Source organism: Bombina bombina, chromosome 3, assembly GCF_027579735.1.
Source record: "Bombina bombina isolate aBomBom1 chromosome 3, aBomBom1.pri, whole genome shotgun sequence".
In the NCBI taxonomy this organism is placed as follows: Eukaryota; Metazoa; Chordata; class Amphibia; order Anura; family Bombinatoridae; genus Bombina; species Bombina bombina.
Window position 1 is genome coordinate 797,566,156 of NC_069501.1, and position 24,190 is coordinate 797,590,345.

The window sequence follows — 24,190 nt, forward strand, 5'->3', positions numbered from 1 at the left end:
CGAAGAATCTAGCACAAACTTACTTCACCACCTCCACGGGAGGCAAAGTTTGTAAAACTGAATTGTGGGTGTGGTGAGGGGTGTATTTATAGGCATTTTGAGGTTTGGGAAACTTTGCCCCTCCTGGTAGGAATGTATATCCCATACGTCACTAGCTCATGGACTCTTGCTAATTACATGAAAGAAAAACATAATTTATACTTACCTGATAAATGTATTTCTCTTGTAGTGTATCCAGTCTACGGATCATCCATTACTTATGGAATATTCTCCTTCCCAACAGGAAGTTGCAAGAGATCACCCATAGCAGAGTTGCAATATAGCTCCTCCCCTAACTGCCATATCCAGTCATTCGACCGAAAACATGCAGAGAAAGGAAAAACCATAGGGTGCAGTGGTGACTAGTTTAAATGAAAAAATTACCTGCCTTAAAATGACGGGGCGGGCCGTGGACTGGATACACTACAAGAGAAATAAATTTATCAGGTAAGTATAAATTATGTTTTCTCTTGTTAAGTGTATCCAGTCCACGGATCATCCATTACTTATGGGATACCAATACCAAAGCTAAAGTACACGGATGATGGGAGGGACAAGGCAGGTACTTAAACGGAAGTTACCGCTGCCTATAAAAACCCTTTCTCCCAAAAATAGCCTCCGAAGAAGCAAAGAATCAAATTTGTTAAATTTGAAAAAGTATAAAATGCAGACCAAGACTCCGTCTTGTAAATCTGTTCAACAGAAGCCTCATTTTTTAAAAAAGGCCCAAGTGAAAACCATAGCTCTAGTAGAATGAGCTGTAATCCCTTCAGGAGGCTGCTGTCCAGCAATCTCCTAAGCTAAATGAATTGTGCTTTTTGTAAAACCAAAAGACAGAGAGGTTGCTGAAGTCTTTGACCTCTCCTCTGACCAGAATAGACAACAAACAAGGTGAATGTTTGATGAAGATCTGTAGTAGCTTGTAAGTAAAACTTTAAAGGACGAACCACGTCCAAATTGTGTAATAGACGTTCCTTCTTTGAAGAAGGATAAGGGTACAAGAATGGAACAACAATTTCTTGAGTGATATTCTTGTTAGATACCACCTTAGTTAAAAACCCAGGTTGGTACACAGGACCACCTTATCCGTACGGAGGACCAGATAAGGAGAATTACATTGTAACGTAGATAACTCGGAGACTCTACGAGCCGAGGAATAGCTACCAAAAAGGAACTTTCCAAGATAAAAGTTTGATATCTATGGAATGAAAAAGGTTCAAACGGAACTCCTTGAAGAACCCTAAGAACCAGGTTTAAGCTCCATGGCGGAGCAACAGTTTTAAACACAGGCTTGGTTCTAACCAAAACCTGACCAATGCCTGAACATCTAGAATACCTGCCAGACGCTTGTGCAAAAGGACAGAGTAGAAATCTGTCCTTTTAAGGAACTAGCTGACAACCCTTTTCTCAAAATCATCGTGGAGAAAAGATAATATCCTTGGAATCCCGAATTTACTCCATGAGTAACCCTTGGATTCATAACAATAAGATATTTACACCATATCTATGTTAATTTTCCTAGAGACAGGATTTCATGCCTGTATTAAGGTATCAATGACTGACTCGGAGAAGTCATGCTTTGATAACATCAAGCGTTCAGTCTCCAGGCAGTCCATCTCAGATTAGTTATATTTAGATGGTTGAAAAGACCCTGAGGTAGAGGGTCCTGTCTCAGAAACAGAGACCGTGGTGGAAAGGATGACATGTCCACCAGATCTGTACACCAGGTCCTGCGTGGCCACGCAGGCGCTGCCAAAAACACCAAAGCACTCTCCTGCTTGATCTTGTGTAAACACCTCCGGAGGGAATCTCACTCCTCCAGATGAAAAGTCTGACGACTTAGAAAATCCGCCTCCCAGTTCTCAACACCTGGGATATGGATAGCTGACAGACAAGAGAGAGTCTCTGTCCAGAGAATTATTTTAAGACTGCTAACATCGCTAGGAAACTATGTTCCCTCTTGATGGATGATGTAAGCCACAGTCGTGATATTGTCCGACTGAAAAATGATGTACCTCAGAGTTGCTAACTGAGGCCAAGTCTGAAGAGCATGGAATACCGCTCCCAGATCCAGAATATACCTTAGCAGGAGGGTCTCCTCCTGAGTCCACTATCCCTGAGCCTTCAGGGAGTTCCAGACTGTATCCCAACCTAAAAGGCTGGCATCTGTGTCTTTAAGAGAAACAAATTTTGTCAGCATTTGAAAAACATTGTAAAAAGGCAGTAAATCAAACGAAATTTTTACAGTATATGTAATAAGTTCACAGAGCATTGCACCCACTTGCAAATGGATGATTAACCCCTTAATGCAAAAAACAGATAAAAAAAAACGACAGACGTTTTTTTAACAGGTACAACAAAACTGCCACAGCTGAGCTGTGGATTACCTTCCCTATAAACGATTTTGGAAGTCTTTTTAGCCCTTTAGAGATGTCCTGTAGTATTCAAAGGACTGCTGAGGGAATCTAGATGATTCATTTTGTAAATTTAACTGTGCAAAAAAGCTCTAAATTAGATCCCTCCCACTCATATTACAACAGTGGGAAACCTCAGTTAACTGTTGCTATGCAGAAATTAAGCCAGCCATGTGGAAAAATTATGCCCCAATAAACCTTATCACCAATGTACCTCAAAAAAACGATTAAAACATGCCAGCAAACGTTTTTTTAAAACAACCTTCTTTTAAAGAGTATGTATCTCTATTAATAAGCCTGTCTTGCTTTCCCTGCATTAAGGCTTAAATTAGATTATTTCAGTATCAGCAGCATTTTCATAGTCAATTCCATTCCATAGAAAATTACTTTACTGCACATACATTAATAAGCCTGCTAACAGTCGCTATCACTGCATTAAGGCTTTACTTATATTAATTTGGTAACAGCAGCATTTTCTTAGTCAATTCCATTCCTTAGAAAATAGTTTTACTGCACATACATTAATAAGCCTGCTAACAGTCGCTTTCACTGCATTAAGGCTTTACTTACATTAACTTGGTAATAGCAGCATTTTCTTAGTCAATTCCATTCCTTAGAAAAATATTTTACTGCACATACCTCATTTGCAGGAAAACCCGCACGCTGTCCCCCATCTGAAGTTTACCTCACTCCTCAGAATGTGTGAGAAAACAGCCAGTGGATCTTAGTTACTTCTGCTAAGATCATAGAAAAACGCAGGCAGATTATTCTTCCAAATACTGCCTGAGAGAAAAACAGCACACTCCGGTGCCATTTAAAAATAACAAACTTTTGATTGAAGAAATAAATTAAGTATAAAACACCACTCCTCTCGCGGACCTCCTTCTATGTTGAGACTTGCAAGAGAATGACTGGATATGGCAGTTAGGGGAGGAGCTATATAGCAACTCTGCTATGGGTGATCTCTTGCAACTTCCTGTTGGGAAGGAGAATATCCCATAAGTAATGGATGATCCGTGGACTGGATACACTTAACAAGAGAAAATACATTACACACTTAGGAAAGGTTCAGAGAAGGGCTACAAAACTAATAAGGGAAATAAAGAATTTAATCTATGAGGAGAGCTTAGCCAAACTGGGTCTGTTTTCTCTAGAAAAAAAAGGTGCTTGAGATGTGACATGATTACTTTATATAAATAGATTCAAGACCCATATAGAGATGGCAGAAGCTCTGTTTATTCCAAGAAAGTTTGTTTGTGACAAGAGGTCACAATTTAAGGCAGGAGGAAAGGAGATTTAATCTCCAGCAATGTAAACATTTTTTTCATTGAAAGAGCAATCAAATTGTGCAACTCGTTACATAAGGAGGTAGTGAATGCCAATACCTTAGATACATTTAAAAATGGTTTAGATACCATTCAGGCATATGGGGCGAGATTACATATACGGGGCACAGTCTTCAGCGCAAGAGCTGCAACCCGCTCCGCCTGTAATTTCACCTCGCACATCAGGGTATTACACATATGGTGCCGGCAGTTCATAAAGTGCCGTAAGTCGGATAAACTAGCGATGTCCAGAAATGTGCGTAAATACAAATTTCTGGAGTCGCCAGTGAAAAACGGCACTTTAGAAACTGCTGGCCCCTAAGAAAAATAAAAAAAAATATCAAATCTCCCGTAAACGTCTAACCCGCCTCCCAAAAATAAATTTGACACGTAAAACCCCTTTATCCCCCATCAAACTCACATCGGAACTAATAAAAGTATTAACCACTAAACCGACAACCCCCCTCACAATGCAATATACCTATTTAAATTATTAACCCCTATATCCGCCATCAAACCCACATCGCAAATAACTAAATTATTAACCCCTATATCCGCCAACCCCAACATCGCAAACTACCTAATGTATTAACCCCTAATCCGCCATTAACCCACATCGCAAAGTCCCTATTAAAATGAAAATCCTATTGGCTGTTCAAATCAAAATAGGATGAGAGCTACTGAAATTCTATTGGCTGATTTGAATAGCCAATAAAATTTCAGTAGCTCTCATCCTATTGGCTGAGCCTAACAGCCAATAGGATTTCAGTAACTCTCATCCTATTGGCTGATATGAATTTGAAGAATCAAATCAGCTAATAGGAATTCAAGGGACGCCATCTTTAATCGCGTACCTTGAATTCACTATTCAGTGTACGGCGGAGATCGTACTAATAGGATTCTCCACGCTCCATGGCTCAGTGGTCGCCAGTCTTCAGTTCCACCCTCCGCGCCGGCTTGCTCCTGGAAGAAAGAAGAGGTTGCGGCTTGGAAGAAGACTTCACCGCCTGGAACAGGACCTTCTCAGCAGGACTTCAGGAATCGTGAGTACCAACCTGGGGGTTAGACTTAGTTTTTTTATTTAGATTAGGGATGGGCAGCAAAAGAGCTAAATGCCCTTTTAAGGGCAATGCCCATACAAATGCCCTTTTCAGGGCAATGGGTAGATTAGGTTTATTAGTGTTAGGTTTTTATTTTGGGGGGTTTGGTGGATGAGGGGTTTTACTGTTAGGGGGGACTTTGTTTATTTTTAATGTAAAAGAGCTGTTCAACTTAAGGGAATGCCCTACAAAAAGGGCTATTGTTTAGCATTAGATTAGGGGGTGTTTTTATTAGGGAGGCTTTTCTATTTTAATAGGGATTAGGTTTAATTTTTTAATATTTGATAATTTGTTTATTATTTTCTGTAATGTTAGCTTAATTTAAACTTAGTTTTTTTTATTTTTAAAGTAATGTTAGGTTTTTTATTTTAATAGTTCGTAACTTACGGAAGTATTTTTTAATTTAGGTAATTTGGGTTAATTTAGGGGGTGTTAGGTTAAAGTGCTTAGTAATTTATTTATTTGCATTGTGGGTTAATGGCGGTTTAGGGGTTAATAGTTTTAATAGGGACTTTGTGATGTGGGTTAATGGCAGATTATGGGTTAATACATTAGGTAGTTTGCAATGTTAAGGTTGGCGGATATAGGGGTTAATAATGTAATAATTACTTGCGGTGTGGGTTTGATGGTGGATATAGGGGTTAATATACTTTCAGTTAGATAAGAAGTCTGTGCTATTTGCCTTTTAACGCTGAAAATATGGTATTTTCAGTGTTAAAACAGCACCACAGCCATTACAAGTCTTGTCGGTATAGTTGTACCGCAAGCCTTTTAGCCTGTAACGCAACGCCAGTACCGCACTCGTAAAAACATAAATTATGCTTACCTGATCATTTCATTTCCATCTAGGGGAGGAGAGTCCACGGCTTCATTCATTACTATTGGAAATTAAGAACCTGGCCACCAGGAGGAGGCAAAGACACCCCAGCCAAAGGCTTAAATACCTCCACCCACTTCCCTCATCCCCCAGTCATTCTGCCGAGGGAACCAGGAACAGTAGGAGAAATATCAGGGTATAAATAGTGCCAGAAGATGAATAAATTTAGGTCCGCCCATCAGAGATACGGACGGGAGCCGTGGACTCTCCTCCCCTCGATGGAAATAAAACTATCAGGTAAGCATAATTTATGTTTTCCATCTAAAGAGGAGGAGAGTCCACGGCTTCATTCATTACTATTGGAAACATTTACCCAAGCTCTAGAGGACACTTAATGAAACCGGGAGGATAAAAGGCGGACCCTAATCTGAGGGCACCACAGCCTGCAAAAACCTCACCCAAAAACAGCTTCCGCAGAAGCAAAAACGTCAAATTTCTAAAACTTTGTAAAAGTGTTTAAGGAGGACCAGGTAGCCGCCTTACAAATCTGCTCCATAGAGGCCTCTTTCTTGAAGGCCCCAAGACAAAAGCCACAGCTCTAGTTGAATGTTTTCTAGCTTTTTATCCATGGCCTCTTTAAACAATGAACTATCCTCGAGGGGAATAGTCGTCCTCTTCGCGAGCGTAGAGATAGCCCCATCCACCTTAGGGATGGTCCCCCACAGCTCAAGCTGAGAGTCCGGAACGGGGAACAGTTTTTTAAAAGAAGGGGAAAAGGAACGAACCTAATCGCTCCCATTCATTCTTAATAATATTTGCCATCTTAACAGGAACGGAAAGTCTAAGGTACTACCCTGTCCTCGTATACCTTGTCAAGCTTAGGAATCGCAGGTTTCTCCGGGATCTTAGCTTCCGGGAACCTCCAGAGTAGCAAGCACCTGCCGCAGCAGAAAGCACAAATTCTCTATACTAAACCTATAACCAGGCTCCTCCGCAGCCTGAGGTTTAGATGACGCAGACTCGACCCATAAGGTGCCTCCTCCGAAGAGTCGGAGTGGGCCTCGTCATCTTATAGAGCCTTTGGATCTTTCATCGGCGTAGACAAACTCTGGGCCAAGCCGCCATGATACACCCTACGCTTGCGCTTTGCAGAAAGTGGTAAGGCATGGATCACCTTCGTAACCGCTGATACCAGTTGGTCCGCAAAGTCTGAAGGCCAACGAATCTCTCCTAAAGGAGTAACGGTTGGACCCGGGGGTGCTGCATGTGCAATCGGCGATGAATGTAGGGAACGCACATCACGGGACGAAGAACCCTCAGAGAGTGGGCGGCCTCAGTAGTACCAGACATATGTTTACATTTAGATGTTGTAACTTTATTAAGGCATGTGGAACATTGTTGTGAGGAGGTTCTGGTAGATCAGCCTGCTCAACTAACACAGAAATTAAACTTTGTTAAAGAGGGAGAGCCTCTAACGCGTCAGAGTCTTCCATAGCTTGCGCTTTTGATCAGACTAACTAATTTACAAAAAAGGCACCTTTATACTGCCAATGGCCGGGGCACTCACCACCTCATAGGACCTGGATCACAGAAACCGCTTTACGTCTCCTGCACCAAGATCATCAGAGAAGGAGAGATAGGCACACCCAGTTACATGGAGTGCCTAGCAGGACAGCCACTGCACTAGGGGAAAACGCGCCAAAAATGGCAGCGCAAAATTCCCGCAAATAACCTGAAAGTTACACACATTGCCAAAGCCTCATCTCACACATAACACAGCAATGACACAATAAACAATATCATGTATAAACCCCCCCTGTTCAATAATCCCCTTTCCTGGAATATTAACCTTTGATTCTGTAAAGATAAAGAGGAGCCACACTGTGACCCTCAAAAAGAGAAAAGAGAAGAGGCGCCAAATGGTGTGTATCGTTTTGAAATCAGTAGGGACTGAGTAACCGGGAAACGCGTAGTGTACTATTGTTTTTAATAAATATCTTTTTATTTGACAAGTACAAGTAGCACGGCATTTTTTGGCATTTAACACTGTTAGCCATACATGCACGTATTAGGACACTGAGCTGCAGGTATATCCCAGGGTGCTGTATTGGAGCCCTTTTGTGACCTGAACGAGTGAACCCAGAGGATATCGGTGAAATCAGTGAGCTGGACAGCTGACAAGTGTCCAGGAGGCTTTTGTGGCACTTCTCAAGTGCCCTATATCCTGTGAGTACATTTCAATTTTTGCGCTTTTGTAAGTGATCACACTGATACACACTATTGTGGCACTTTTGTGTTTTTTGTCTCACACAGCACAATATTGAAGCAGTACTGATACAATTCAGCTAGCTGGACGGCTGCTAACAGTTCAGAAGGCATTTGTGGCACTTCTCAAGTGCTGGAAATTTTGTAAGTAGTTTTTATTTGGGGGCATGGCCTACTGAATTCAAAACGATACACACCATTTGGCGCCTCTTCTCTTTTCTCTTTTTGAACAGAACCTGTGATTGCCAACACCTTTCTGGAATGAGTCTGCTGCCTGGAGATTTTAAACACCTCTGAGAGTGTGGACTATCTAACTTTATACTGATAGAGAGATAGTCAATCCATTGTAGTATACTTTATTACAATAAGATATTTTGAGTCTAACAAGTTATATTTATATATGTAGGTTGTTATTCTGCTTGTTACATCATACATTGTATTGTTATTATCAACACAATTAGTGACAAGTTTAACTTTTTTATTACTTTATTGTAGCACATAGCACATAAATACTGGCAATCTAACTACAGCCAGTATATGAGGGCGCCTCTAATTTCACTTTAACAATTTTACACTGTGACCCTGTCTTCTATGTTATCATTAGTAATAAAAAATGAAACTATCTTACCAGAATCTACGCCGTGTAACAGGAACACGGCCCTTCAAGTGTGACAGGTTAGTAGCCTCGCTCCCGACATGGACTTGAGTGAAGAAAGCAGGCAGCGAAACTAGTCAACGTTTATTGCTTGTGGAGCTGTTAATATGAGTCGGGATGGTTTCGCAGAAAGACTCTCCCTGCATCCCCAGACTAACTTTCGCCCAGGCTCTCACTGAGAGGCTGACAGAACTACTTAAAAAAATCCAGTCCAATGCGAAGAGTACTACCCTCCATAAGAGACTACTCCGAAACTCTGGAACTTCTCTGCCATCCTCCTGTGACGAAAGGCAAAGAATAACTGGGGGGATGAGGGAAGTGGGGGAGATATTTAAGCCTCTGGCTGGGGTGTCTTTGCCTCCTCCTGGTGGCCAGGTTCTTAATTCCCAATAGTAATGAATGAAGCCATGGACTCTCCTCCCCTATAGATGGAAAATTACATTTTTTAATGGGATTTCCATAGTGCTGGTATTACGAGTTTTGCAGTGAGGCTAAAAAGTGAGTGTTACACTCTAAAACGACAAGATCCGTAACACCATCTAAAGTCAGTAGTTATGAGTTTTACGCTACAAAGATGTAACATAAAACTCATAACTAATGTGTTACAAAGTACACTAACACCCATAAACTACTTATTAACCCCTAAATCGAGGTCCTCTCACATCGCAAACACGATAATAAATGTATTAACCCCTAATCTGCCGCTCCCAACATTGCCACCACTAATACAATTTATTAGCCCCTATTCCGTTGCTCCCTGACATTGTCACCACTATACTAAAGTTATTAACCCCTAAACTGCCGCCCTCCCGCATCGCAAACACTATATAAATATTATTAACCCTTAATCTGCCGTCCACACCACATCGCTCCCCAACTATACTAAAGTTATTAAGCCCTACACCGCCGCCACTATAATAAACCTATTAACCCTTAAACTGAAAGACCCCCACAACGAAATATAATTAAACTATTAAACCCTAAACCGAAAGCCCCTCACATCGCAATAAACTAATTTAAACTAGTAACCCCCTAAACCAGGGGTGTCAAACTCATTTTAGACGCGGGCCATTTTTCCATACAAGTACAACTCACGTGGGCCGCACACTACCTACATATCTTGTCATTGCTAAACAGTGCAGTGGCATTTGCTATAACTGTATACATTTCAAAAGATTGTGTTCTGTAACTCCTAATTAACTTACTCTGGCTTGAGGAAATGTGCTCTAATGCTTTTAAGAAGGTGAGACACACGCTCCACGTGCGACCCACTGTTTATAATAGTGATAGACATACCTGTTGTACATAATATAAAATAAATACATAGAAATATATATAAAGTATGTGATTTTAGTTAAAGAGAAAATGATGGAAAGGAATGGACAGAAATGATGTGGGAAATCAGTGCTACCATAGTAATGAACTGCATGTGTTGAAGAAATCATTATGCACTTATCTGTCTTTTTCTTTTTAATAACGTATGTTTTAATGTATGTGCATCCCTAACAGTAAGCGCACTCGCTCTTTAAGTAATAAGCATATTATAATTAATATTTTTCATGGAGGTGGCGTGGGCCGCACAAAATTAGGTTGAGGGCCGCATGAGGCCCGCGGGCCGCAAGTTTGACACCCCTGCCCTAAACCTAACACCCCTCTAACGTTATATTAAAATTACAATTTTCCTATATCAAATTAAATTTAAACTTACCTGTCAAATAAAAAAACTAAGTTTAAACTAACAATTAAACCAATATAATCATTAAACTAAAATTAAACTAACTACCAATTAAATAAACTACACAATAAAAAAATCCTAACACTACTCTAAAAATTACAAAGTATCTAATTACAAAAAATAAATTACAAAAAATAACACTAAATTACGGAAAATAAACGAAATTATCAAAAATAAAAAAGAATTACACCTAAACTAATAGCCCTATCAAAATAAAAAAGCCCACCCAAAATAAAAAACCTAACCTTCAATAAACTACCAATGGCTTTTAAAAGGGCCTTGCCCTAAGTTAAACAGCTCTTTTACCTGTAAAAAAGATAATACAAAGACCCCCCCCAATAGTAAAACCCACCACCCAACCATCCCCCCAAAATAAAAAACCTAAACACCTAAGCTACCCATTGCCCTGAAAAAGGCATTTGGATGGGCATTGCCCTTAAAAGGGAATTTAGCTCTTTTACATGCCCAAACCCTAATCTAAAAATAAAACCCACCCAAAAAATCCTTCTTAAAAAAAAAACTAACACTAACCCCCGACAATCCACTTACAGTTTTTGAAGTCCCACTTGAACGATCTTCATCCCGGCGGGCTCTTCAATCTTCATTTAGACGGCATCTATCTTGATCTCGGCGGCGCGGGTCAATCCTGGAGACATCCAGCGCGGAGCATCCTTTTCATACGGCTGCCGCTGTACACTGAATCTCCAATGCCAGGTACGCGATCCAAGATGGCGTCCCTTGCATTCCTATTGGCTGAAAAATTTGAATCAGCCAATAGGAATTAGAGTTGCTAAAATCCTATTGGCTGATTCAAATTTTTCAGCCAATAGGAACGCAAGGGATGCCATCTTGGATTGCGAACCTTGCATTGAAGATTCAGTGTACTGTGGCGACCGTATGAAGAGAATGCGCGGCGCCGTATGTCTTCAAGATAGACCTGCTCCGTGCCGCCGGGATTAAGATAGAAGATGCCGCCTGGATGAAGATTGAAGAGGCCGCTTGGATGAAGACTTTTCGCCACCTGGATGAGGACTTCTCCGATGGGATGAAGATCGTTTAAGCGGGACTTCAAAAACTGTAAGTGGATTGTCAGGGGTTAGTGTTCGGCTTCTTTAAGGGTTTTTTGGGTGGGTTTTATTTTTAGGTTTGGGCATGTGAAAGAGCTAAATGCCATTTTAAGGGCAATGCCCATCCAAATGCCCTTATTATGGCAATGGGTAGCTTAGGTTTTTCTAGATTAGGTTTTTATTTTGGGGTGTTTTTTTTTTTTTTTTTTTAATGGGTATTAGAAAAGGAATAATTTTTATTATTTTTTATAAAATTTTATTTTTTGTAATGTATTTTTTAAGGGGTGTTTGCTTTTTGTAGCAAAATAGCATTTACCTTAGGGCAATGCCCTACAAAAGGCCCTTTTAAGAACCCCCAAGAGGCCCTTTTAAGGGTCTTTGATAGTTTGGGGGGTGGGAATTTGTATACTGTTAGGGGGTGTGTGTTTGTTTTTGTAGCAAAAGAGCAATTTAACTTAGGGCAATGCCCTACAAAAGGGTATTTTTTAAAGTGTATTAGAATAGGAATAATTTTTTTGGATAATTTCGTTTTTTTATTTTTGACGGGTAAGTTTGTATTTATTTTAACTAGGTAGTTAGTAATAGTTAATAACTATTTACTAACTAGTCAACCTAGTTAAAATAAATACAAACTTACCTGTGAAATAAAAATAGAACCTAAGCTAGCTACAATATAACTATTAGTTATATTGTTGCTAGTTTAAGTTTTTTTTCACAGGTAAGTATGTATTTAGTTTTAAATAGGTATTATTTAGTTAATAACTAACTTTAATTTAGATCTTACGTTAGCGTTAGGTTTAGGAGTAGGTGTAGGGGTTAATAGTTTAATTTAGGTTGTTGCGATGTGGGGGGCTAGCAGTTTAGGGGTTTAAAAGGGTTATTTAGTGATAGTGGGAGGCCAGAGGTTTAGGGGTTAATACCTTTATTTAGGTGGCAATGATATTGGGAGTGGCAAATTATGGGTTAATAACATTATGTATGTGGCGGGTGATGTCGGGGGGGTGGCAGATTAGTGGTGTTTAGACTCAGGGTTTCTGTTAGGGCATTAGGTTTAAATGTAACTTTTATTTTCCCCATAGACATCAATGGGTCTGCGTTACGGAGCTTTACTTTCCGCGATCGCAGGTGTTAAGACTTTTTTCTGACCCACTTTCCCTATTGATGTCTATTAAGAAAGCGTGCACGAGCACATCAAAACAGCGCTTGTTTTTGGTGTGGTATGGAGTTTAAAAACCCCATATTGCCCGCACAAGCCAGGTTTTTTTCAAACTTGTAATGGCAGCGCTATAGGGGATTAAATAACGCCACTTCTGTTGCGTTCTTTAATTTCCCTATAGCGCTCAAAACTCGTAATCTAGGCGTTTATTAGTTATTGCGGTTGGGGATTGCGGTTGACAGGTAGATAGATATTGCGCATGTGTTAGTTTATATTTTCAGGCAGTTACGGGAGTTACAGTGCTCTCATATTTAGCGCAAGGCTTGCTGAGACTGCCTATGTGTGGCGAGGTGAAAATGGAGTAAAATTTCTCTATTTTTGCCATGTCCTTGCACCAAATATTGGATACCGATTTACGACGCGGTCACGTTAGCTTATGGGAGTAAAAATTGCGGCCGACGGGTGAAATATACTTGCCGCATTTATATGCGGCACTGTATATTGGATACCAAAAACCGCGTAAAAACTGGCAGCGGCTTTTGCTTGCGTAGCCACATATGTAGTAGAGCCCCTGATTGCTTGTTTTAAATAGGTCACCTTTTTTTAATGGGACTAATTTAAGATCAACTGGAGCTTTTATTGCAAGTAAATAAAAATTTGTATAGGATAAACTCAATAGACCTGTCTTTTTTCAACCTCATCTACTAGTGTATGTATGTTACTATGTACTATATATAGTAACATGGTTCAATTTTCCTTAATATCTTACAGGGATATTAAATGTGGAGTTGAGTTTAAGGTCTCTTTAAATGTTTCCTTGAACTGCAATCCTTCTATGAAACATTGAAGTGATGCATTGATTTTTAATGCATCACTTCAATGTCACTATAATGTCCCTTTAACTTTGTAATGCAATCTCTTAAATTACTAAATAGACATATTTTAGAACTTCACAGTGAGAGAAAGAGCAGCAGTTTGGGTTCATGAACAAATACATAATGCAGCAGAACCATGTAACACTATTGGTTACATAAAGTTACTGCACAGAAAGCACTGGAAATGGCAGCACCACAACATGGAATAGTCTCCACTATATATGATGTAGCTGTTTAGGTTTCTTGGTTCTAAAAATAACAAAAGCTTTATTTGTAATATTCACAGAGTGTTTTTGCATGAACTTCTAGAGCTAATGCGAATGTTTCCACTGGCTGATGTGGCAATGTTATGTCAGAAGAAAATGTTCACAAGCATTTCAGGAATTAGAAATTATAGAATGTTGCCCGAGAACACCACAGACAAACAATGTTATCATCTGGAATGTTTAAACAGATTTACATCATTATTAATTATTACAATCTCATTTTATTGTACATTGAATAGCTTTTTCTATTTTCATATTTACAGTTACCCCGGAGTTTGCTACAATGTTTATCTCAATGTTATACATGGTTGCACACACTGCTGTCAAATGGCTAAGGTCATGTGCACTCTCCTGAGGTCACCTAGGATTACATTTGTATTACATACAAATGATACCAATGAAACTAAAGATAAATTGATAATAGAAGTCAATTGGAATTTTTTTTTTTTTTTATTGCATTTTCTATCTGTATCATGAACATTGAATTATGACTTAACTGTCCCTTTAAAACATTTACTATAAGAGTGTGTATATCAGCTATGCCACACTTAAAGGAACATTAAACCCCAATGTTCCAATTTAATATATATATATATATATATATATATATATATATAATATTATATATATATATATATATATATATATATATATACGTATATATATATATAACCCCAGCCATTTTAAGTTTTGGGATATGCAAATTTTAGATGTTTCCCATGATCTTGGTTTTATTTGTTATATAAAATGAATAAAGGAATGTAGTTTACTAAATTAGTAAACTATGGTGCATTATAATCTTGAATGCATAGTAAGTAATAGTTTAATTATTTGTATCCCATTTAAAAATTGATTACTTTGTATTATGCATTTTCATTTGAGATTTTAAGGATGTGTACAATTTTAAGGGTGGTCTGTAATAAAATCTGAGTGACTTTAAGAATTAACTTTTTACATATAAAAACATATCTAAAAGTACAGTCTCACTCATAATAACACTATCTGATAAAATAATTTTAAAAAAAATTGCACAAAAAAAAGTTAAGGATCAAAGATATGAGGTCTCAGGTGTTAGAGAAAAAAAAAGCAAGCAAAGGGCTTTAACAGACGATACATACATATAAATGTCCACATATGTATACACAGAGTTACATAGGAAAGTATAGCCAGCATTGCTTCCATAAAACAAAATCTTTGTGTCACAAATTAAATCAAGGAAAAAAACAAAATGATCACACCTTACATGTTTCGACTAACTTGCCTTACTTGCCTAAGCGACGCACATTTTATGGAAGCAGTGCCAGCTATACTTTCCACTGTAACTCTGGTTCCCGCTAACCCTCAAGAAAGGCACCTTTCTGTAACGCAGTGGTTCAAGCATCAGCGGATTTGAGCACTACCCGGCACATGGAAGGAGGGTCCTGACATCATACAATACCCGGAAGCAACACAGAGGTTCAACGAGCGTTTGTTAGCTGGTTTGGAGGTCGTTCCGGAACACAGACGAATAGTCCCTGCTTTGCTGCACAGAAGTCCCATTACGAAGGGCGGTACGTGAACCATCCTTGTTAAGTTGGGGACATTTATTTCTGGCCGCTACTGGGGACAGTTATTGTCCATTGTGTGGTTCCTATGGGATTTTCCTCACTTCATACACTCTACCTCTCATCCTTTAAGGCATCTAAGGACACATGGGTAAACATCATACTGTGGATGGAGCTGGCCTTCATAACTTTGCATTTTGGATACATATATACAACATATACACACACACATATATATAGGTATAGATATATATTTGTGCAAGAAAAAACATGATATATCTAAAAACATAATTTTATGCTTACCTGATAAATTCCTTTCTTCTGTTGTGTGATCAGTCCACGGGTCATCATTACTTCTGGATATAACTCCTCCCCAACAGGAAATGCAAGAGGATTCACCAGCAGAGCTGCACATAGCTCCCCCCCTCTACGTCAGTCCCAGTCATTCGACCAAGAATCAACGAGAAAGGAGTAACCAAGGGTGAAGTGGTGACTGGAGTATAATTTAAAAGATATTTACCTGCCTTAAAACAGGGCGGGCGTGGATCTGATCACACAACAGAAGAAAGGAATTTATCAGGTAAGCATAAATTATGTTTTCTTCTGTTATGTGTGATCAGTCCACGGGTCATCATTACTTCTGGGATACCAATACCAAAGCAAAAGTACACGGATGACGGGAGGGATAGGCAGGCTCATTATACAGAAGGAACCCACTGCCTGAAGAACCTTTCTCCCAAAAATAGCCTCCGAAGAAGCAAAAGTGTCAAATTTGTAAAATTTGGAAAAAAGTATGAAGCGAAGACCAAGTTGCAGCCTTGCAAATCTGTTCAACAGAGGCCTCATTCTTAAAGGCCCAAGTGGAAGCCACAGCTCTAGTGGAGTGAGCTGTAATTCTTTCAGGAGGCTGCTGTCCAGCAGTCTCATAGGCTAAACGTATTATGCTACGAAGCCAAAAAGAGAGAGAGGTAGCAGAAGCTTTTTGACCTCTCCTCTGTCCAGAATAAACGACAAACAGGGAAGAAGTTTGGCGAAATCTTTAGTTGCCTGCAAGTAGAACTTGAGGGCACGAACTACATCCAGATTGTGTAGAAGACGTTCCTTCTTTGAAGAAGGATTTGGACACAAGGATGGAACAACAATCTCTTGATTGATATTCCTGTTAGTGACTACCTTAGGTAAGAACCCAGGTTTAGTACGCCAGAACTACCTTGGTCTGAGTGAAAATCAGATAAGGAGAATCACCAATGTAAGGCTGATAACTCAGAGACTCTTCGAGCCGAGGAACTAGCCATTAAAACAGAACTTTCCAAGATAACAAATTTTATATCAATGGAATGAAGGGGTTCAAACGGAACACCCTGTAAAACGTTAAGAACTAAGTTTAAACTCCATGGCGGGAGAGCAACAGCTTTAAACACAGGCTTGATCCTAGCTAAAGCCTGACAAAAGGTCTGGACGTCTGGATTTTTCTGACAGACGCCTGTGTAACAAGATGGACAGAGCTGAAATCTGTCCCTTTAATGAACTAGCTGATAAACCCTTTTCTAAACCTTCTTGTAGAAAGGACAATATCCTAGCGATCCTAACCTTACTCCAGGAGTAACCTTTGGATTCGCACCAGTATAGGTATTTACGCCATATTTTATGGTAAATCCTTTGGTAACAGGTTCTAGCCTGTATCAGGGGTATCAATAACGACTCAGAAAAACCCACGTTTTGATAAAAATCAAGGTTCAATTTCCAAGCAGTCAGCTTCAGAGAAGTTAGATTTTGATGTTTGAATGGACCCTGTATCAAGAAGGTCCTGTCTTAGAGGTAGAGACCAAGGCGGACAGGATGACATGTCCACTAGATCTGCATACCAAGTCCTGCGTGGCCATGCAGGCGCTATTAGAATCACTGATGCTCTCTCCTGTTTGATTTTGGCAATCAATCGAGGAAGCAGCGGGAAGGGTGGAAACACATAAGCCATCCCGAAGTTCCAAGGTGCTGTCAAAGCATCTATCAGAAACCGCTCCCGGATCCCTGGATCTGGGACCCGTAGAGAGGAAGCTTGGCGTTCTGGCGAGACGCCATGAGATCTATCTCTGGTTTGCCCCAACGTCGAAGTATTTGGGCAAAGACCTCCGGATGAAGTTCCCACTCCCCCGGATGAAAAGTCTGGGCGACTCAAGAAATCCGCCCTCCCAGTTCTCACTCCCGGGATGTGGATTGCTGACAGGTGGCAAGAGTGAGAGCTCTGCCCATGCGATTTATCTTTGATACTTCCATCATTGCTAGGGAGCTTCTTGTCCCTCCCTGATGGTTGATGTAAGCTACAGTCGTGATGTTGTCCGACTGAAACCTGATGAACCCCCGAGTTGTTAATTGGGGCCAAGCCAGAAGGGCATTGAGAACTGCTCTCAATTCCAGGATGTTTATTGGAAGGAGACTCTCCTCCTGATTCCATAGTCCCTGAGCCTTCAGAGAATTCCAGACAGCGCCCCACCTAGTAGGCTGGCGTCTGTTGTTACAATTGTCCAGTCTGGCCTGCTGAATGGCATCCCCCTGGACAGGTGTGGCCGATAAAGCCACCATAGAAGAGAATTTCTGGTCTCTTGATTCAGATTCAGAGTAGGGGACCAAATCTGAGTAATCCCCATTCCACTGACCTTAGCATGCACAATTGCAGCGGTCTGAGGTGTAGGCGTGCAAAAGGTACTATGTCCATTGCCGCTACCATAAGCCGATCACCTCCATGCATTGAAGCTACTGACGGTGTGTTGAATGGAATGAAGGACACGGCATGCATTTTGAAGCTTTGTTAACCTGTCTTCTGTCAGGTAAATCTTCATTTCTACAGAATCTATAAGAGTCCCAAGAATGGGAACTCTTGTGAGAGGAAAAAGAGAACTCTTCTTTTTCGTTCACTTTCCATCATGCGACCTTAGAAATGCCAGAACTAACTCTGTATGAGACTTGGCAGTTTGAAAGCTTGAAGCTTGTATTAGAATGTCGTCTAGGTACGGAGCTACCGAAATCCCTCGCGGTCTTAGTACCGCCAGAAGGGCACCAGAACCTTTGTGAAGATTCTTGGAGCCGTAGCCAATCGAATGGAAGAGCTACAAACTGGTAGTGCCTGTCTAAGATGGCAAACCTTAGATACCGGTGATGATCTTTGTGAATCGGTATGTGAAGGTAAGCATCTTTTAAATCCACTGTGTCATGTACTGAACCCTTTTGGATCATGGGTAAGATTGTCGAATAGTTTCCATTTGAACGATGGAACTCTTGGAATTTGTTTAGAATCTTTAAATCTAAGATTGGCCTGAAAGTTCGCCTCTTCTTTTGGGAACCACAACAGGTTTGAGTAGAACCCTTGTCCTTGTTCCGACCGCGGAACCGGATGGATCACTCCCATTAATAACAGATCTTGTACACAGCGTAGAAACGCTTCTTTCTTTATCTGGTTTAGTTGACAACCTTGACAGATGAAATCTCCCCTTTGGGGGAGATAATTTGAAAGTCTAGAAGGTATCCCTGAGATATGATCTCTAGCGCCCAGGGATCCTGAACATCTCTTGCCCAGGCCTGGGCGAAGAGAAGAAAGTCTGCCCCCCACTAGATCCGGCTCCCGGATCGGGGGCTCTCGGTTCATGCTGTCTTTGGGGCAGCAGCAGGTTTTCCTGGCCTGCTTGCTCTTGTTCAGGACTGGTTAGGCTTCCAGCCTTGCTGTAACGAGCAACAGCTCCCTCCTGTTTTGGTGCAGTGGAGGTTGATGCTGCTCCTGTTTTGAAATTCCGAAAGGGACGAAAATTAGACTGTCTAGCCTTAGCTTTGGCTTTGTCTTGAGGTAGGGCGTGGCCCCTTACCTCCTGTAATGTCAGCGATAATTTCTTTCAACCGGGCCCAAATAAAGACTGCCCCCTTGAAAGGTATATTAAGTAATTTGGACTTAGAAGTAACATCAGCTGACCAGGATTTTAGCCACAGCGCCCTACGTGCCTGTATGGCGAATCCTGAGTTCTTAGCCGTAAGTTTGGTTAAATGTACTACGGCCTCCGAAATGAATGAATTAGCTAGTTTAAGACTCTAAGCCTGTCCGTAATGTCGTCTAGCGTAGATGAAACTAAGGTTCTCTTCCAGAGACTCAATCCAAAATGCTGCCGCAGCCGTAATCGGCGCGATACATGCAAGGGGTTGCAATATAAAACCTTGTTGAACAAACATTTTCTTAAGGTAACCCTCTAAGTTTTTTATCCATTGGATCTGAAAAAGCACAGCTATCCTCCACCGGGATAGTGGTACGCTTAGCTAAAGTAGAAACTGCTCCCTCCACCTTTAGGGACCGTTTGCCATAAAGTCCCGAGTGGTGGTGTCTATTGGAAACATCTTTCTAAATATTGGAGGGGGTGAGAACGGCACACGGGTCTATCCCACTCCTTAGTAACAATTTCAGTTAGTCTCTTAGGTATAGGAAAACGTCAGTACTCGCCGGTACCGCAAAGTATTTATCCAACCTACACAGTTTCTCTGGAATTGCAACGGTTGTTACAATCATTGAGAGCTGCTAAGACCTCCCCTAGTAATACACGGAGGTTCTCCAATTTAAATTTAAAATTTGAAATATCTGAATCCAATCTGTTTGGATCAGAACCGTCACCTACAGAATGAAGCTCTCCGTCCTCATGCACTGCAAGCTTGTGACGCAGTATCAGACATGGCCCCCTAGTATTGTCAGCGCACTCTGTTCTCACCCCAGAGTGATCACGCTTGCCTCTTAGTTCTGGTAATTTAGACAAAACTTCAGTCATAACAGTAGCCATATCTTGTAATGTTATCTGTAATGGCCGCCAGATGTACTAGGACGCCATAATATCACGCACCTCCCGGGCGGGAGATGCAGGTACTGCCGCGTGAGGCGAGTTAGTCGGCATACTCTCCCCTCGCTGTTTGGTGAAATTTGTTCAAATTGTACAGATTGACTTTTATTTAAAAGTAGCTCAATACAGTTAGTACATAAATTTCTATTGGGCTCCACCTTGGCATTGGAACAAATGACACAAGATATCTTCCTCTGAGTCAGACATGTTTAACACACTAGCAATAAACTTGCAACTTGGGTTATAATCTTTTTAGCAAAAACGTACTGTGCCTCAAAGAGGTACTAAACGATTAAATGACAGTTGAAATAATGAACTGAAAAACAGTTATAGCATCAACTTTTAAAACAACACAACTTTTAGCAAAGGTTTGTTCCCATTAGAAAAAATAAACAATAATTAAATTTGACATAAAAATTACAGAGCAACGTTTTTATTTCACAGTCAATATAAAATTCTCACAGCTCTGCTGAGAGAATCTACCTCCCTCCAAGAAGTTTGAAGACCCTGAGATCTGTCAGAGATGAACCGGATCATGCAGGAAATATAAGAGTAACTGACTGGAATTTTTTGATGCGTAGCAAAGAGCGCCAAAAACGGCCCCCTCCCCCTCACACACAGCAGTGAAAGAGAAACGAAACTGTCACAATTAAAACCAAACAACTGCCAAGTGGAAAATAATGCCAAATATTTATTCCATCAGTACCTCAGAAATGTAAACGATTCTACATTCCAGCAAAAACGTTTAACATGATAAATACTTATTAAAAGGATTAGTGACTTTTAACAGAGTAGTTCCGGTGAAATACCATCCCCAGAATACTGAAGTGTATACATACATGTCATTAAACGGTATGGCAGGATTTTCTCATCAATTCCATTCAGAAAATAAAACTGCTACATACCTCAATGCAGATTCATCTGCCCGCTGTCCCCTGATCTGAAGCTTTTACCTCCCTCAGATGGCGGCGAACAGCAATATGATCTTAACTACTCCGGTTTAAAATCATAGTAAAAAACCTCTGGTAAGATTCTTCCTCAAACTCTGCCAGAGAAGTAATAACACGCTCGGTGCTATTGTAAAATAACAAACTTTTGATTGAAGTATAAAAACTAAGTATAATCACCATAGTCCTCTCACACATCCTATCTAGTCGTTGGGGTGCAAGAGATGACTGGGGCTGACGTTAGAGGGGGGGAGCTATGTGCAGCTCTGCTGGGTGAATCCTCTTGCATTTCCTGTTGGGGAGGAGTTATATCCCAGAAGTAATGATGACCCGTGGATGATCACACATAACAGAAGAAATATGTATTTTTAAATAAATAGAACATATTTTGCCATGTGAAGAAACATCAGAATGTGGAAATATTCATAATTTTCATGTCGGAGAATATGCGATCGGTTTTTGCGCACAAGAATGGGTTTGTTTTTTTTTTGCTCCACTGACTTCTATGGGGTGATACATTAATGATTTGTAATATTCTAGCTTTAGCTTTTTGCACTCATCGGTTTAGAGTGCAAGCAAAAGCGTTTTACTTTAAAATTGTAATACAATCGCTACCCGACGTGCGCAAAAAGTTTACTTCTAGCGGAGTTAGCACAGGAGCATTAAATACTGCTCCACTTGTAATCTGGCCCTAATTTTTTATACTTTGCAAAGATACTGGTGAGCGATGATTATTTCTTATATTTTTTTAATCTGCAAAGATACAATGAGAGTGATTATTACAAAGGGCTAAGGATTTCTTTCAGGGAAACAATAACCACTATAAGAGAAAGACTTATAGTTGGATAATTCCCAATACCACCGTAAAATGTTGTGGATTAGATACTATAAAAATAGAATGTTACCACAGACAAACATCTTCATAAAATACAGAGGCGAAACGCATAGATGTGTGGCATGATTTATGTTAATAAAAAAGAACAGTGAGAAAGTGTCAGACACAGCGCTGTAATAAAAACAACCGGAGCCGCATTAGAACCCATCGCACATGGCTGGTGTTGACTGACTCCTGTAGCAGACCAATCAGAGAACAGTATCACATAACTGGGTCAAAGCTGCTCGCGGTCAGAGATACTAAAGAGCTACCTTATTGAAGGGGTAAAATCAGACCCCCAAGGAAAAATATTTTCCCCAAATGTACTTTAAACATAGCTGGAGACTGTGAAGGACAAGGACGCAGGTACGAGAAAACCGCTACATTGTTATGAGCATGTCTTTGAATCATTTTCCATAAGCATTGAACTATTGAATATATGTCTTGAGACTACTATTTGGTGTTATTTTGGGACCCTGATAAGCTTTGTTGAGCACAGGTAATCTCAATCGCTCATATCTAAACCAGTATTAACTATATGTTCACATTGCTCTGAATAATGAATAAATGAGATTTTTATTATATTTTTAAGGAAGACGTCCCTGAATGGAATATAATTTTAATAAAATCAAAACGTATTTTGTATTCAGGTTATTTGATTTGATTTATAAAACAGACATATTTGTATTATTATTTATTACATTTGAAATTATAACCCAGCTAAATTTGTTCGCACCCTCCTGTAAGAAAATGCAACATTTTTGTACTATTTGGAAAAATAGTTGAGGGTCTAGTGGCTAAGGGTTCTACTGATCTCTGCGCCAAAACCAAGTGTTTTTTGTTTTATAAAATAATCTAGCAGCAACAGTGACAAAAAAGAAGAAATGTCCCGGTTTGTACTGCTAATCTTCATCCTACTACTTAGTGCATTTCTATCATCATCACCAAACTCTGAATCATTCCAAAACTGGTGCCCCATAACTTGTACTAGTGATACAATAATACAGAGAAACTGTTTAATGGTTAGAATTACAAACACCCCTTCTAATATGTATGTGCTCACAAGGCTGCATAATGCAGTACAAATACAGCTGTGTAGAGGACTCAAGTGAATGGCAGCCTAATTCACAAAATAATGTTTTGATGTGATTAGGACAACAATGAAGCTCTTGGCTGTTAATCTCACCAGTTCTGAGAATCCTTTAACTACTTGTCTCTGTTTCAAGTTTGTTTCCCCATCCAGATTGGCGGTTTCCTATGTGACAGAGTCGTCAGGATCACTTGAGGATAGCAAACAGTATATCCGCAGGGATGATTTCATTGCAACGGAGTTGAAAAAATCTCCAACCTGAACTTTCTTTCCAGTATTTTTCATTATATTTGTTTCACTCCTAAAAATGAGGAAGAAACATGTTTAGCACATAACAATGTCTTCAGTGATGTTCTGTAATGTAAACATATGAAAATTGTCTGCAAAGAGGAGCTAAGTAACTGTGAAAAACTGCTAAATATCAGCCAAAATGATGATGATGCTATGATTAGGGAGAGATTCACAAATGCAATATGTCTTACATGAAGGCAGATCTTTAAACGTGTGTCCCTTTTTCAAGAGACACCTATTAAAAGAGTTTATTGGATCTACGTTTGTGCTGATCATTATTCAGACATTCTGGCTGGAGAATGGTACAAGTGATGATCATTTCCTTGAGTGATAAAACAAAACCATGGTAACAAGGAACTGCATCATTAGTTTCCCTGTGAAGTAGAACTTTTTCACAACCTAACTTCGCAGTAACACATTAGCACCACACGGAATGATTAAAATCTATGATGTTTAGATTATTTATTAATTATTTAGATTTGACTTTCTCAATGAAACATACTAACATTGTTACAAGTGGAAAGTATATTAAAAAATGTGTTTAACATAATATACTAAAGAGTAGCAGATCATTTCATCTTAAAGGGATATAACGCCCCAATTTTGTCTTTCATGATCAGATAGTGCATGCGATTTTTAAACAACATTCTAATATACTATATTATCAATTGTCTCTTCGTTCTCTTGGAATCCTTTGATGAAAAACAGTGACCATGATTAGGAGCCGGCCATTTCAGGAGCACTATATGGCAGAAGATTTGCAAGAATCTTATCAATTTGCAACAGCACTAGATGGCAGCCACGTAGTGCTCAGGATCCCTACCTAGGTATCCTTCAACACAGATATCATGGGAACAAAGCAATG

General features: G+C 39.9%; 1 protein-coding gene across 1 annotated transcript in view; it reads right to left on the minus strand.

The window, feature by feature from the left end:
* ATP10A (ATPase phospholipid transporting 10A (putative)) overlaps window positions 1–23,644 on the minus strand; it is a 510,848-nt gene extending 487,204 nt beyond the window's left edge. Inside the window, 3 exon segments of the mRNA XM_053705460.1 lie at window positions 23,131–23,238; window positions 23,240–23,301; window positions 23,587–23,644. Of these exon segments, the coding sequence (XP_053561435.1) occupies window positions 23,131–23,238; window positions 23,240–23,301; window positions 23,587–23,644 (228 nt within the window).
* Between the last annotated feature and the right edge of the window lie 546 nt (window positions 23,645–24,190).